This window comes from Anastrepha obliqua, chromosome 6 (assembly GCF_027943255.1).
Source record: "Anastrepha obliqua isolate idAnaObli1 chromosome 6, idAnaObli1_1.0, whole genome shotgun sequence".
NCBI lineage: Eukaryota > Metazoa > Arthropoda > Insecta > Diptera > Tephritidae > Anastrepha > Anastrepha obliqua.
In genome coordinates, this window is record NC_072897.1 from 40,389,088 (window position 1) to 40,405,451 (window position 16,364).

Here is a 16,364-nt window from a genome sequence, read left to right on the forward strand (position 1 = left end):
AGTTTTTGAGCCTATTCGTTACAAACAAACAAACAAACAAACAAACAAAGTTTTCCTCTTTATAATATTAGTATTAGGGGTGGGACTATTCGAATAAAAATTATTCGAATAATAAAATCTTTTATTCGAGAGATATTCGTAATTCGAATAATATTTATTCGAATTTTTTATTCGTTTATTCGAATAATGCTATTCGAATACTTCACTATTCGAATAGCTTACTATTCGAATACCTTACTATTCGAATACCTTACTATTCGAATACCTTACTATTCGAATACCTTACTATTCGAATACCTTACTATTCGAATACCTTACTATTCGAATACCTTACTATTCGAATACCTTACTATTCGAATACTTCACTATTCGAATACCTTACTATTCGAATACTTCACTATTCGAATACCTTACTATTCGAATACTTCACTATTCGAATATTTTTGGTAAATATTTACTTAGATAAGCGGACTACTAATCGGTTTCTGTACAAGTGCATGTACCTATGTATGCAAATTCAAAAACCACGCAAAGGCTTATATTAACACGTTCCCTGCCGCAATACAAAAATGCAAAATTGACCGACAAGTCCAAAAGGGTTTTTTGAATAATTTGTTTTTTGGTAGTCATAGGATAGCTTTAGTAATAATAATAATTAAAAAAAACGGATGTAGGGTATTTCTACTTGCAACACATATGGTACATTAGCGTAGAGGGACATTTTTGCTTCTGGACGTTCATGAAACACATGGAACGTATCAGTGCTTATCAGGCGCACGTTTACTGAACCATATGTGGCTAAGCGTACAGGGAACGTGTTAAATGAAAATACTACCTACTTTTTATTGTGTCGGCGCTTTGTTTTTGTTTCATATTTTGGTAAATATTTATAGATTAGCGGACTACTCTTGCTTGAGGGATGAAATTATTTTCTTTTAGGTTTTTTGCTTTTCGCAGTACTATTATATGCACATACATATACCCATATACTCTACCTGCTACTGACTGACCTAACCCCGATAAACGAGTGCAGACAGTCCTACGACCATGCATACGCTTAGGTAACTGGCGATGAGAATTATATACATATGTATATGGACATTTCAGGCAATAAACTTCATGTGACACTGAAATACGTAATCTATTTCAGACTTCTTTTTAAGAGAAATAAATAATATATATTTTATTATCGAATTAAAAAAAATTGTTTACTTTAAAAGGAAGAGCGTTAGCAAAAGCATACGTACATAAATACTTCAAAAACCATTTACTATGATAATTATTTATCACAAATAGTGTCTTATAACTAAATATACAAAGAAATATCTACCTACTATTGACCACTCAGCAGGGTAGGTACATGTACATATACATACATATGTCATGTATGTATCTGTTGTTGTTGTCATGTATCTGTTGTACACACATTAGCAACAAAAAGTAAGTGATATTTTTATTTAATTTCTTCTATAGCGTAATTTTTTGAAATTACATACATACATAGATACATACACACATGCATTTGCGCATCAAACCAATTTCAAAGCAATCTGCATGTGTACATAAATAAGTACAGGGTTGGCCATCTTAAACTGACCCATGTGATTATTAAAAAAATATGGAAAAAGAAACATTTTTTTGTGTTTCATTGTGAAAAACATTTAATTTAGTTCAAGGAGATTCGTTTACATCACTTTTTGAATATGATATCGCGCAAGTGGTCGCCCTTAGCACGTATTTGGATATGTACAGGGTTGGCCATCTTAAACTGACCCATGTGATTATTAAAAAAATATGGAAAAAGAAAAATTTTTTTGTGTTTCATTGTGAAAAACATTTAATTTAGTTCAAGGAGATTCGTTTACATCACTTTTTGAATATGATATCGCGCAAGTGGTCGCCCTTAGCTCGTATAGCGTAATGTGGCCGTTTTTCGGCGTTTTCCATAGTTCTGGCCAGCGTCTCGGCCGATATGGCGGCTATTTCCCGTCGGATATTGGCCTTAAGTGCGCCTAGTGTCTTTGGCTTGTTGACGTAAACCTTAGATTTCAAATTACAGTAAAAAGTTATAGGGTTACTCAATGGGTCAGTTTAATATGGCCAACCCTGTATATAATTCTATCCTATTATTGGCCTTCAATAACTTCTAAATCTGTAGATTAAGCAAAAGAAGATTTTAAGGCTCCATATTTATCGTTTGAGAGACAACCATTATTTCGATCCGTTACCGAGAATGTTAAAACCGATGCGGACATAGAAAATGTGAAATCATATTTCTCCACACAATTTATATGGGAAATTGAAAAGTGCAGTGCGGGCCACCCGAATATTAATATTAAGGCGTCTAAACACAAGAATTGTTACGAGGGAAAACCAAATATTTTTTTAGAAACGCTCTGATGTTTTTATGCACATTTAGTTATGCACATACATATAAGTATGTATACCTGTCGATGTTTTGTCAAGAACAATACCAAAGAAATCTTATCATATTAGCTAATTGAAACATGAAGCGGTCAAATCAAAAAATCAATCATGAATATATAGTGAGGTATTCGAATAGTAAGGTATTCGAATAGTGGGGTATTCGAATAGTAAGGTATTCGAATAGTGAGGTATTCGAATAGTAAGGTATTCGAATAGTGAGGTATTCGAATAGTAAGGTATTCGTATAGTGAAGTATTCGAATAGTAAACTATTCGAATAGTGAGGTACTCGAATAGTAAGGTATTCGAATAATGAACTATTCGAATTATTTGAAACGAATAGTATTATTCGTTTTATTCGAATAATGTTTATTCGAATATTATTCGAAAATAATCCCACCCCTAATTTAGTATAGACTAGCATTACCCAGTGGGCTTCGCACCATCATACATAAAATTTTTTTTTATATCGCAAGAAATTTTTCATATTAAGTTTTCTTTATAGAACTCGTAAAATGTTTAAACAGTTGAATTAGTTGATTTTTTTCATTCAACATACTTTCTAAAGATGTCACAATAGCCTTTTCTGTACTTTTTTAAAATTTGATTGTGGTGGTCACCTACATATATACAGGTAAGGTGAAAGAGCCGATAAAAACTTGTAATTAAACTTTGATTCTTTAATTTCCATTTCAATTTTTTACGCTAAATAAATTATGCTAAAATAAATAAAGTTAAAAATGTTTTTCCAGTTCCTCCTGGAGCATTCAATTTTTTATTATATTTGCGTCCAAATGACTTGCAATTCGATAAAAAATTGATGCGAAAGTTGATTGCATCGCAAAATAAAATTGTTTTCTTGAGGGCGAATCATCAATCGATACGAATAAAAATTCATCGCACTGACGGTTTTCGTTGATTTTTGACCTGCGATGCAAAAATTAATTAGCGTATGAAAATTATTTAAAAATCATATTTAAACAAAAATAAAATGTGTATGTACCAGTTGTTGGATTTATCATTGGTATGTTGATATAATAGCCATCGTCCCCTCTCCAAAACAAAATGGGGTATTGCAATGCATCATAACAGCGATGGAGTTCTGAAATACGTTGTAATTGCTCATTTCTACGATACAAAACAATATCTCGTGGCTGAAACTGTTCACCAACCACAACAATAGCTACTTCATCAATCGTTGGTACATTGAATCGTCTGGCGTGCTCCCAATTGGTATCGGCTTTTATTATGATTTTGTGGCCATCGGTGAGCATCAGATCGAGTGCCACTTTGAACAATTTCACCAATTCATTGTGTTGATGGAACATTGTTTGCAATTCATTCACGATTGATCTTCTCGTATTCGTCGAAATTGCACAGCGCTGATCTATTTCACGATTCTCATCACCAATAAAATATATTTGCAAAAATTGATGGTCACCATCTGGGAAAGGTAGCAAAGACCCAGCTCTATGGTATATTTGACCTTGAATCTGTAAAGTTCGAGAAATATATGTAGATAACGGATCTGAAATTTTAAAAACATTTTAACTGGTTGTAGTACATAAGAATGCAATCTCTTAACCTGAAGGCGAGTTCCCAATTGGTCTATATCTGGAGTCCTTAGTTACCCAGCGAAAAGAAAAGTCCTCTTTTCATTAGCATTTATCAACAACTTACAATGGATACTCATGTGGTTCAAACACATCCTAGGGTTATCCAGGTCCACGTTTTGGTCTATATCTCGAGACCCTAGTTACGGAGGGGCATTAAAAATACTCTATAGTATAGCAATCATCAACAGCTCCCATTTGCTACCCATATTGTACAAACGCATCCTTAAGTTATCGAGGTCCACATTTTGGCCGATATCTCGAGACCCTAGTCACGGAGCGGCATCAAAAATACTCTATAATATAGCAGTCATCAGCAGCTTCCATTTGCTACCCATATTGTACAAACACATCCTAGGGTTACCCGGGTTCACGTTTTGGCCTATTTCTCGAGACCCTGGTATCCGATTCTTAAAATTTCAAAACACAAACCATCTACTGAATAGTCCAAACAAAGCCTAAAAATTTGGTTTGGATAGGTGAGCCCGTTCTTGAGTTATAAGATTACCAAGGAAATGTAACTTCTTTTTATATATATAGACTAGCAAACCCCGCCCGCTTCGCTGGGCACACTAAAATAGAATAGATATGGTTTAGAACAGAAAAGATATGGTTTTCATATTATTTATTTCTTTATTCTTTATTCCAGCGCTTTGGCATACACAATATTTTTTGTTTTTCTATTTGTTTTTGAGTAAATATATAATGCTGTTGGCTTCCCAACACGTGAACAGCCAACGTATAGTTGACCATGGGTGAATACTGGTTCTTCTAAGTTCATCCCGCATATTTCTAAAGTTCGCCCTTGTGATTTATTGATAGTTATTGCAAATGTTAAGCGAATGGGTAGTTGCAAACGCTTGAATTCAAATGGCAATTCAGGTGGAATCATTGGAATTCTCGGTATTAGAACGTCTTCATTTGATGCCCATATTGTACATACACAACCAAAGGTTACCCGGGTCCACGTTTTGACCTATATCTCGAGATCCCAGTCACGGAGCGGCATGAAAAATACTCAGAACTAAAGCATTCACCAACAGCTTCCATTTGATACCCATATTGTACATACACATTCTAGGCTCCACGTTTTGGTCTCTATCTCGAGACCCTAGTCACGGAGCGGCATGAAAAATACTCTGAACTAAAGCATTCACCAACAGCTTCCATCTGATATCCATATTGTACATACACATTCTAGGCTCCACGTTTTGGTCTCTATCTCGAGACCCTAGTCACGGAGCGGCATGAAAAATACTCTGAACTAAAGCATTCATCAACATCTTCCATTTGATACCCATATTGTACATACACATTCTAGGCTCCACGTTTTGGTCTCTATCTCGAGACCCTAGTCACGGAGCGGCATGAAAAATACTCTGAACTAAAGCATTCACCAACAGCTTCCATCTGATATCCATATTGTACAAACACATTCTAGGCTCCACGTTTTGGTCTCTATCTCGAGACCCTAGTCACGGAGCGGCATGAAAACTACTCTGAACTAAAGCATTCATCAACAGCTTCCATTTGATACCCATATTGTACATACACATTCTAGGCTCCACGTTTTGGTCTCTATCTCAAGACCCTAGTCACGGAGCGGCGTGAAAAATACTCTGAACTAAAGCATTCACCAACAGCTTCCATTTGATACCCATATTGTACATACACATTCTAGGCTCCACGTTTTGGTCTCTATCTCGAGACCCTAGACATTTTCCAGGAGACCAAATTGTGAATCTAAACCATTCTCGAATCCCATTGAACACACACAAAAAATTTCATCAAAATCGGTTCAGTCGTTTAGGAGGAGTTCAGTGACAAACACACGAACATAAGAAATATATATATAAAGATTATCAAAAAAGGGGCTTGTACAAAACTTTTATTATATCAATCATTTTTAAATTAAATCCTAGACTTTTTAAAAACTCCTTATTCGATGGGGTTAAACAAATTTTGTGTTGAAAAATTTTATGTTCTCTTTTTAGAGCGTTGATTTTGCTTTGCACGCAATATTTTTGAGACCAATTGAAAACTGTTCACAAAATCTGTATGTAGTTGTTTTTTATTAAAAATAATCTTTTTGATATATTTTATTTATTTAGTCTTATTGATATATTTTCTCTCGAAAATTAACCAGCCTTCCAGCTTGATCGACGGCTTTAAGAACTTTTGTTATATCCACGGGATTGTTAGAGTTATGAAGAATCCCTGACTTCAATATTCTTTTACTGAATCCTAGTAATGATCCTATTGAGTATTCTTTTTCGAAATTCACTTCTTCCCTCGAACTCATACTTTCAGCTCGAAATGTATTAGTATTGACTTTTATATCAATTCATATAGATTGGTAGGTTCATATAGATCACTTATTTTCTTGGCTATATCACTCAGTTCATATGTTTCAACAGGTATCTCAATAACATTCGATCCGATGTGAAATAAATTGTTTTCTTTATCCACATTTGGAAGTGTGTGGTACGTGTCAAAACTAATTAACATAGTCTTGTTTAATTTCTATAGGAGGCATATAATTTATAAACAGTAAAGATGAATTACCATTTATTGCTAGTGTAATCGACATGTTGATAGGGTAGGTAGAAGAAGAATTCTAACCATACTTCTGCTCAAATATGAACGAGACGGTATCAATAAAACGGTCCGCGGTTGACATATGGGTAAGACTCCGTCAGAAAATATGAGATTTGCAAGTGGTCTTTCGATTTCTTTGAAACTTTGGGAAATATTAGTTCTAGGTAAGATACATTCAAGCCTAAAAGGATTTTGAAAAATTTTCAAAATTGAGTCATCTACGCCATGTTGAATATCGGGACCGTGTTTTTTCAAAAATCAATATTTCTTGAACCGGTGGATGGATTTCAATGCAATTTACAGACAATATAGAAACAAATAAGTAGTTTAAATTAGTATTATGTAAAAAAAAAATTTCGAAATTTTGACCAAAAAAAAGTCAAAAAATTTTTTTGAATCAATTTTTAGTTGATTTGGCCACTTTTTTAGATTTTCTGTTATACACGTAACGATTCCTTATGATTTAACCTTTATTTTGAAAAAAAAAATTTTATGGTGTCTATAATAGTTCTCGAGATATTGCGATTTTAGTGGAAGCGCGCACGCATATTTGAGCAGAAGTATGGTTAGAATTCTTCTTCTACCTACCCTATCAACATGTCGATTACACTAGCAATAAATGGTAATTCATCTTTACTGTTTATAAATTATATGCCTCCTATAGAAATTAAACAAGACTATGTTAATTAGTTTTGACACGTACCACACACTTCCAAATGTGGATAAAGAAAACAATTTATTTCACATCGGATCGAATGTTATTGAGATACCTGTTGAAACATATGAACTGAGTGATATAGCCAAGAAAATAAGTGATCTATATGAACCTACCAATCTATATGAATTGATATAAAAGTCAATACTAATACATTTCGAGCTGAAAGTATGAGTTCGAGGGAAGAAGTGAATTTCGAAAAAGAATACTCAATAGGATCATTACTAGGATTCAGTAAAAGAATATTGAAGTCAGGGATTCTTCATAACTCTAACAATCCCGTGGATATAACAAAAGTTCTTAAAGCCGTCGATCAAGCTGGAAGGCTGGTTAATTTTCGAGAGAAAATATATCAATAAGACTAAATAAATAAAATATATCAAAAAGATTATTTTTAATAAAAAACAACTACATACAGATTTTGTGAACAGTTTTCAATTGGTCTCAAAAATATTGCGTGCAAAGCAAAATCAACGCTCTAAAAAGAGAACATAAAATTTTTCAACACAAAATTTGTTTAACCCCATCGAATAAGGAGTTTTTAAAAAGTCTAGGATTTAATTTAAAAATGATTGATATAATAAAAGTTTTGTACAAGCCCCTTTTTTGATAATCTTTATATATATATTTCTTATGTTCGTGTGTTTGTCACTGAACTCCTCCTAAACGACTGAACCGATTTTGATGAAATTTTTTGTGTGTGTTCAATGGGATTCGAGAATGGTTTAGATTCACAATTTGGTCTCCTGGAAAATGTCTAGGGTCTCGAGATAGAGACCAAAACGTGGAGCCTAGAATGTGTATGTACAATATGGGTATCAAATGGAAGCTGTTGGTGAATGCTTTAGTTCAGAGTATTTTTCACGCCGCTCCGTGACTAGGGTCTTGAGATAGAGACCAAAACGTGGAGCCTAGAATGTGTATGTACAATATGGGTATCAAATGGAAGCTGTTGATGAATGCTTTAGTTCAGAGTAGTTTTCATGCCGCTCCGTGACTAGGGTCTCGAGATAGAGACCAAAACGTGGAGCCTAGAATGTGTTTGTACAATATGGATATCAGATGGAAGCTGTTGGTGAATGCTTTAGTTCAGAGTATTTTTCATGCCGCTCCGTGACTAGGGTCTCGAGATAGAGACCAAAACGTGGAGCCTAGAATGTGTATGTACAATATGGGTATCAAATGGAAGATGTTGATGAATGCTTTAGTTCAGAGTATTTTTCATGCCGCTCCGTGACTAGGGTCTCGAGATAGAGACCAAAACGTGGAGCCTAGAATGTGTATGTACAATATGGATATCAGATGGAAGCTGTTGGTGAATGCTTTAGTTCAGAGTATTTTTCATGCCGCTCCGTGACTAGGGTCTCGAGATAGAGACCAAAACGTGGAGCCTAGAATGTGTATGTACAATATGGGTATCAAATGGAAGCTGTTGGTGAATGCTTTAGTTCTGAGTATTTTTCATGCCGCTCCGAATTTAACGATGGAAATTCAAAGAATTTGTTTGAAATTTTGTTATTCCAACAAAATTTCGGCTTCAGACGCCTTAAAAATGTTGCAGACAACCTATGGGGGCTCTGCTCTATCGCGTGCACGTGTTTTCCAGCATATGAAATCTATTACAATTTCCAATTCTAAGAGGAAACAGGAAAAAAATTGTTCATGTTTTAAATTACAATTTCAGCCAAATTTTGAAAAAAATGTTTTATAAAAGACGTATTGGGAAACCTTCTTTATCCATCGCTGCTTATGTAAGTCCCATTGTTAACGAGAGAGGGCGAGCAGCAGCCATAAAAGTAAACATGATGTATACTAAAAGGACATATGTATGGATATATTTTTGTTTCATTCGCCCTTTTGACAATAATTTCTCCGCTACTGCACATCGTCAATTTTGAATATGTATAACAACACGATACAACACGATACAACACGTTGCGACTTGCAACGTGCGCATTGGCCATAAAGGCTTAAAATATTAAACCCGCTAATGTTGGAAGAATATATGTTAATTAGTGATATCCTGTGTTATGACGTTTATTTGACTCTGCCTTTCTGAATGAGCTTTACTGCTTTGTTAGAAGTTTATTCAGTTCGATGAGCATGTCAGTGTGATAGTGAGTGTTTTGTTTTCGTTTTAGTCAATTAAATCCTGTTGATACATCAGTTTGGAAAGGTGAGTGTTTCTGAACATTTTCTCACGTGAAATAATTACGGATTATTTTTTCAATGGACCATGAACAAGAATTTAATATAAAAGAATATCTACATGTATGTATAAGAAGGAATCCGTATTTTATCTTGCAGATTTATTATTAAACGAAAATTAGACGATACTCAAAGTGTGCATAATGACATAGAGGCTAAAATACTAAGAACAAGTGATGCGGAAACTATGTCGGCGTGTGAAGATCGTGCAAATGAAGAAGACCGTGCAAATGAACAAGACCGTGCAAATGACTGAGGTTACTGAGGTTTTCGATGACAAAGAAAATAATAACAAACCAAAAAAAAAAAGCTACAAACAAAAGTTCAAAGATGAACGGAAAAAAAATTTCTTTGGCTGGAGGAACGGAATGGTGAAGCGTTTTGCAAGGCATGCAGTAAATCTCTTCACAATGGAATCACACACTTACAGCGGCATGAAAAATTTGGGAATCATCTCGAGAATTTGAAGAATGCTAAATCCACAATAAAAATCGATAAGATACTTGAACGTCCGAATGATCAGCACAATGCAGTAAAATCTGCAGAGTTAAAAATGGCAATGTTTTTGCATGAGCACAACTTGTCTTTCGCTTTAATGGATCATCTACCGAAATTAGTGGCATCTGCAGCTGAGGACTCGAAAATTGCTAAAGAAATCAAGTGTGCACGCACAAAAGCGACCCACTTAACTACCGATTGTATTGCACAAGAGCAATTATCATTGATTCGAAAATCATTGCAGCAAAATAAATTCTCAATAATTATCAATGAAACCACCGATATAGGCATCGAAAAGTCTTTGGCAGTAGTAGTACGATATTATGAGCATGGAAAAGTGAACGACAAATTTTTCGGATTGCTCAAAATAACAAGTGGAACTGCAGAAGCGCTATTTAACGTTGTAACGATATTTTCAATCAAATTCAATACCTTTATCGAATATCGTAGGCCTCGCTGCGGATAATTGCAGTGTCATGATGGGTCAGATAAGTGGAGTTCGGGCACGTTTTCAAGAAATTCTACCGAATATTTTTGTCTTGGGCTGCGTATGTCACTCGCTTCATTTGTGTTCATCAGCTGCTGCACAACAATTACCGAAAAGTTTGGAGGATTTAACAAGAGGAGTGTATAAATACTTCGCACACAGCAGAAAACGAATGTCAAGGCTCATTCAGAATTTCAAGCATTTATTGACTTGAAACCGCATAAGATTTTGTGTCCTAGCCAAACTCGATGGCTATCTGTTCAGGTGAGTCAGATTTTTACATAAATTATAGTGAATGCAATGCATGCAATTATACTTTATGAACATATATTTATGGGCTTTTTCCTGTACAGGCTGCAGTTGATCGTATATTAGAAAACTGGGATGCTTTGATTCTTTTTTTCACCGACGAGTGTTTCGAGTTTGACTTTCAATCGACCCAAATCATGTTGCAGCAATTAAAAACTCCAATCACTAAAATCTATTATTCGTTTTTGCCATTTGTTTTGGAAATAGTCAATCGGCTTAATCTAATTTTTCAAGGAGAGACGCCACAAATCCATCTGCTACTAAGTCGTGTAAATTATTTATACAGAAATTCAATTAGAAACTTCATCGAAAGAGAGCATATCGACAGACTTGAGCTGAAAAAAATGATCCGTGCAATCCAAGGTTATTCATGTCATTAGATAAAATGTATTTTGGCGCCAAAACACAAGTCCTACTAACAAACGTTGACTTGGATAAACAAGAAGTTCACAAATTTCGTATTAATGCTTTGAATTTTTACGTTGAATTAGCCTCGCAAATTAAACTGCGTTTCGATTTCTCTGATCCAACGTTGACATTTGTTAGTTACTTCGATCCTAAAAAGGCTTTGAGCGGTGAAATACAAAGCATAGCTGTTGATAGCATGAAATTATTTCCTCATTTAGTCGATGATGTCGAGAAATTAGACGCTGAATGGCGTCTATTGCCTGATACGACTGAATGCAAACAGTGGGCGAATGATAACTTCGTTGACTTTTGGACAAAAGTTATTGTTTGTAAAAACTTCATGGATCAGACACTTTTTCCGAATCTTTCTGTTTTAGTGAATGCTCTTATATCTTTACCGCACTCTTCTGCAGCCGCCGAACGAATATTTTCTCAATTAACATTGTTAAAAACGAAACAAAGAAATAGACTACAAATAAAAACAATTGATAGTATATTGCATGCGAAACAAGTTTTGCACGATGAGACACATGATGGTAATTGTTATTCATGGAAACCAAGTGCTTCATTGCTTAAAAGAAAGCCACTTTACGAATAACTTACTAACGTAGGACAACTATCTAATCAAAAAATTCGATCTCAAAATAATATATAAAATATATATATATATATAAATATATATTTATTTATACATATATTTATGTATGTTCAACGGTTATTAAAAAATATATAATACTCTAAAAATTCGCTTTAAATAATATGTTTTGTTTTCATTACATATTTTGATTAAGTTTAACTGTGAATGACGAATACGTATTTAAACCTAAGCGCCTGATAGAACTCTATGAGCCGAGTCTTATTGCGCATGTAAAAATTTCAACTTTCTCCGCTAGAGTACACCCTATTACGGAGTACAGCAATCTATTACTTTTTTGATCATCCCTTTAGTACGCTGCTGCGATTGGTTCTGGCAACACTGCTTACTATCATTGCCTTAATAACCTTCCTGTATTGAGTTGGGTTTGTGTTTTTAATTGATTTTATTTTAAAAACTTCTCGTATTCCATTTAGTGTATACCCGTTTTCAAATATATGTTTATATTTCCTTATTCTAATACAATCTATATCTACAAATATATATAAAATTCAGCCGTTTTTCGCGTTGTGATGAACTTTACGGAGAATGGCTCAACCGATTTTAACCAAACTTTGCCACATTGAAGAGACACATGTGGAGAAGGTTTGTGAATTTTAAGATTCGGATACCAGGGTCTCGAGAAATAGGCCAAAACGTGGACCCGGGTAACCCTAGGATGTGTTTGTACAATATGGGTAGCAAATGGAAGCTGTTGATGATTTCTATAGTATAGAGTATTTTTCATACCGTTCCGTGACTAGGGTCTCGAGATATAGGCCAAAACGTGGACCCGGGTAACCCTAGGATGTGTTTGTACAATATGGGTAGCGAATGGAAGCTGTTGATGATTTCTATAGTATAGAGTATTTTTCATACCGTTCCGTGACTAGAGTCTCGAGATATAGGCCAAAACGTGGACCCGGGTAACCCTAGGATGTGTTTGTACAATATGGGTAGCAAATGGAAGCTGCTGATGACTGCTATATTATAGAGTATTTTTGATGCCGCTCCGTGACTAGGGTCTCGAGATATCGGCCAAAATGTGGACTTCGATAACTTAAGGATGCGTTTGTACAATATGGGTAGCAAATGGGAGCTGTTGATGATTGCTATACTATAGAGTATTTTTAATGCCCCTCCGTAACTAGGGTCTCGAGATATAGACCAAAACGTGGACCTGGATAACCCTAGGATGTGTTTGAACCACATGAGTATCCATTGTAAGTTGTTGATAAATGCTAATGAAAAGAGGACTTTTCTTTTCGCTGGGTAACTAAGGACTTCAGATATAGACCAATTGGGAACTCGCCTTCAGGTTAAGAGATTGCATTCTTATGTACTACAACCAGTTAAAATGGTCCACGAATAGGTAAATAATATTTTCAGTGTGTTGACATTTCATCATTTGTAGAAATTTCTTAAGTCACATTTTCCACTTATTTTCAGGTCTACATGTACAGAAAAAAGTTAGTACCATGAATTTTTATTCTTATCGATTGATGGTTCGACCACAAGAATAAAATTATATCTTGAGATGTCGTAAACTATATCATCAGTACATCGTTGATATGTATGCCAAAATAGGAACAGAACGTCTTAATTTTATTCGTTTCAACCAAGCAAAATTAAGATCTGAACAATATATTCATTTGCAATCTATATACAATATATAAAAATTCAGTCGCTTTTCGCGTTGTGATGAACTTTACGGAGAATGGCTCAACCGATTTTAACAAAACTTTGCCTCATTGAAGAGACACATGTGGAGAAGGTTTGTGAATTTTAAGAATCGGATACCAGGGTCTCGAGAAATAGGCCAAAACGTGGACCCGGTAACCCTAGGATGTGTTTGTACAATATGGGTAGCAAATGGAAGCTGTTGATGATTTCTATAGTATAGAGTATTTTTCATACCGTTCCGTGACTAGGGTCTCGAGATATAGGCCAAAACGTGGACCTGGGTAACCCTAGGATGTGTTTGTACAATATGGGTAGCGAATGGAAGCTGCTGATGATTGCTATAGTACAGAATATTTTTGATGCCGCTCCGTGACTAGGGTCTCGAGATATCGGCCAAAATTTGGACCTCGATAACTTAAGGTCGCGTTTGTACAATATGGGTAGCAAATGGGAGTTGTTGATGATTGCTATAGTATAGAGTATTTCTAATGCCCCTCCGTAACTAGGGTCTCGAGATATAGACCAAAACGTGGACCTGGATAACCCTAGGATGTGTTTGAACCATATGAGTATCCATTGTAAGTTGTTGATAAATGCTAATGAAAAGAGAACTTTTCTTTTTGCTGGGTAACTAAGGACTTCAGATATAGACCAATTGGGAACTCGCCTTCAGGTTATGAGATTGCATTCTTATGTACTACAACCAGTTAAAATGGTCCACGAACAGGTAAATAATATTTTCAGTCTGTTGACATTTCATCATTTGTAATATAGAAATTTCTTAAGTCACATTTTCCACTTATTTTCAGGTCTACATGTACAGAAAAAAGTTAGTGCCATGAATTTTTATTCTTAATTGATGGTTCGACTACAAGAACAAAATTATATCTTGAGATGTTGTAAACTATATCATCAGTACATCGTTGATATGTATGCCAAAATAGAAACAGAGCGTCTTAATTTTATTCGTTTCAACCAAGTAAAATTAAGATCTGAACAATATATTCATTTGCAATCTAAATATATAAAAATTCAGCCGTTTTTAGCGTTGTGATGAACTTTACGGAGAATGGCTCAACCGATTTTAACAAAACTTTGCCACATTGAAGAGACACATGTGGAGAAGGTTTGTAACTATGTTTGGTTAAAATCTCCTTTACTTCTTCGTCAACACACAGTATACACGAGGCAGCGTTCTTTTTACGCGTGTGGTTGTTATTGTAAACGGTTGCATGGAGCGTACATTTTACTCACATATGTACAAGTTAACGCAGCAGTATTTATGCCTGAATTTTCATTCCATTACATTTACATTTCAATGGAATGCAAACATACATTCATATACATATATTCATACAGCTGTAGCTGACCGCCTGCAATAATTAATCGTAACACAATGCTGCTGTGACTAACTTAACACTTTGCTTAAATACTTGTTCTTTACACCCACACTTCGGGATAACCGAAGAAAAACCATTAGCTCAACGAACCTCAACAGGTCGTCGCTAAAAAAGTACTTACTTAAGCAAGGCCGTTTTCTTAGAAGATTACCAAAGGTTATCAGTAATAGTGCATAGTGAAAGTAAGTGTTAAAACTAACAAGAAAGTGTTTTATTTGGTAAAGTGTTCAAGTGAAGCAGTTTCCAGGCATCAACCAAAGAGATAAAAAAAGTGCGTCAGAAATATTTAAGAGAAAAGATTGTTTTCACATTTTCCAACGATATTTTCACCAAAAATTTACAAAATATATATTAATTTTGCAAATGATTGATAACAAGTGAAACAGTGAATAGATGGTGTGAAAAATACGGACAACAGAAATCGGCAAAAATAATTAATATTTTAGAAGTTTTTACTTAAGATATTTAAGAAAAGAGATTGTTTTCACACTTTCCGTAGATATTTTCAAGAAAAATTTCAAAAATATATATTATTTTTGCTGATCATTTCCCATTTCTGTTCTGTGTAATTTTCATTTCAACGCGTGCTCACAGTTCAATTATATTTTTAAAAGATGGCGCTAACAGTATGTTAATTTGAATTCCAGTTTAAAAACAAGAAAAATAGCAATCAAGAGCTCAGAGTGACACAAAGAAGACCACTTTGATTCGGTAAAAGAAATGCCAAGAGGTAGAAGACATGCTAACATCGGACGTAATACACGTCACAATAGAAATGTGCAAAATCACAGACAAAATGAAAGTGAGGAAAATCATGCTGATAGATTAAGTCAACAAAGAGATCGTACTAGGTCACGTTCTCAAAATCGGCCAATAAATATCAATTCTGTAAATTTGAATGGTGCAGCATTTCAATATAATCCACAACTTGATTATTCATCTCACAAATACGTTGTCATTGGAAGTATGGATAAAATTTGCGGATTTTGTCAAGCATTGAAATTCAAAACTGAAACACCAGGCATGTGTTGCGCTGCCGGAAAAGTTCGTTTACAGGCATACAATATCCGCCCGAACCATTAGCTATATTGTTATCGGGAACATCACCCGATTCCAAATATTTTCTTGAAAAAATTTCCACATATAATTCATGTTTTCGAATGATATCTTTTGGTGCTGGAAAAATTATAACCGATAACTTCATGCCAACGTCAAAGGTAATACATAAACTTCAGCGTTCAACAACATTCGCTGACACATATAATGAATCATTAGATTTTATGGACACAAAGTATGGCTTTTTTCAGATTCAAGGGCAAGCATATCACTTAATAGGTTCATTGCTACCACTACCCGATCAAGAGTCAAAATTTTTGCAAATTTAT

The 16,364-nt window shown here is 34.7% G+C and overlaps 2 protein-coding genes across 4 annotated transcripts in view; both read right to left on the minus strand.

The window, feature by feature from the left end:
* LOC129250849 (uncharacterized) overlaps positions 1-16,364 on the minus strand; it is a 166,730-nt gene that overhangs the window by 27,374 nt on the left and 122,992 nt on the right. The gene's annotated exons all lie outside the window — the stretch shown is intronic.
* On the minus strand, positions 2,987-3,906 carry LOC129250850 (uncharacterized). The gene is made up of 2 exons (XM_054890452.1): positions 3,430-3,906; positions 2,987-3,353 (listed from the first exon to the last, which is right to left on the minus strand). The coding sequence occupies exons 1-2, from the start codon at positions 3,752-3,754 to the stop codon at positions 3,205-3,207; spliced, it is 474 nt and encodes a 157-aa protein (XP_054746427.1). The 5' UTR covers positions 3,755-3,906; the 3' UTR covers positions 2,987-3,204.

What these genes read in the sequence shown, in the direction of transcription:
- LOC129250850 (XM_054890452.1), bottom strand. Translation starts at nt 3,754, where the DNA reads ATGTTCCATCAACACAATGAATTGGTGAAATTGTTCAAAGTGGCACTC. An exon ending in AATGATAAATCCAACAACTG is followed by an intron (nt 3,354 to 3,429) that starts GTACATACACAT and finishes TTTGCATCGCAG; the next exon opens with GTCAAAAATCAACGAAAACC.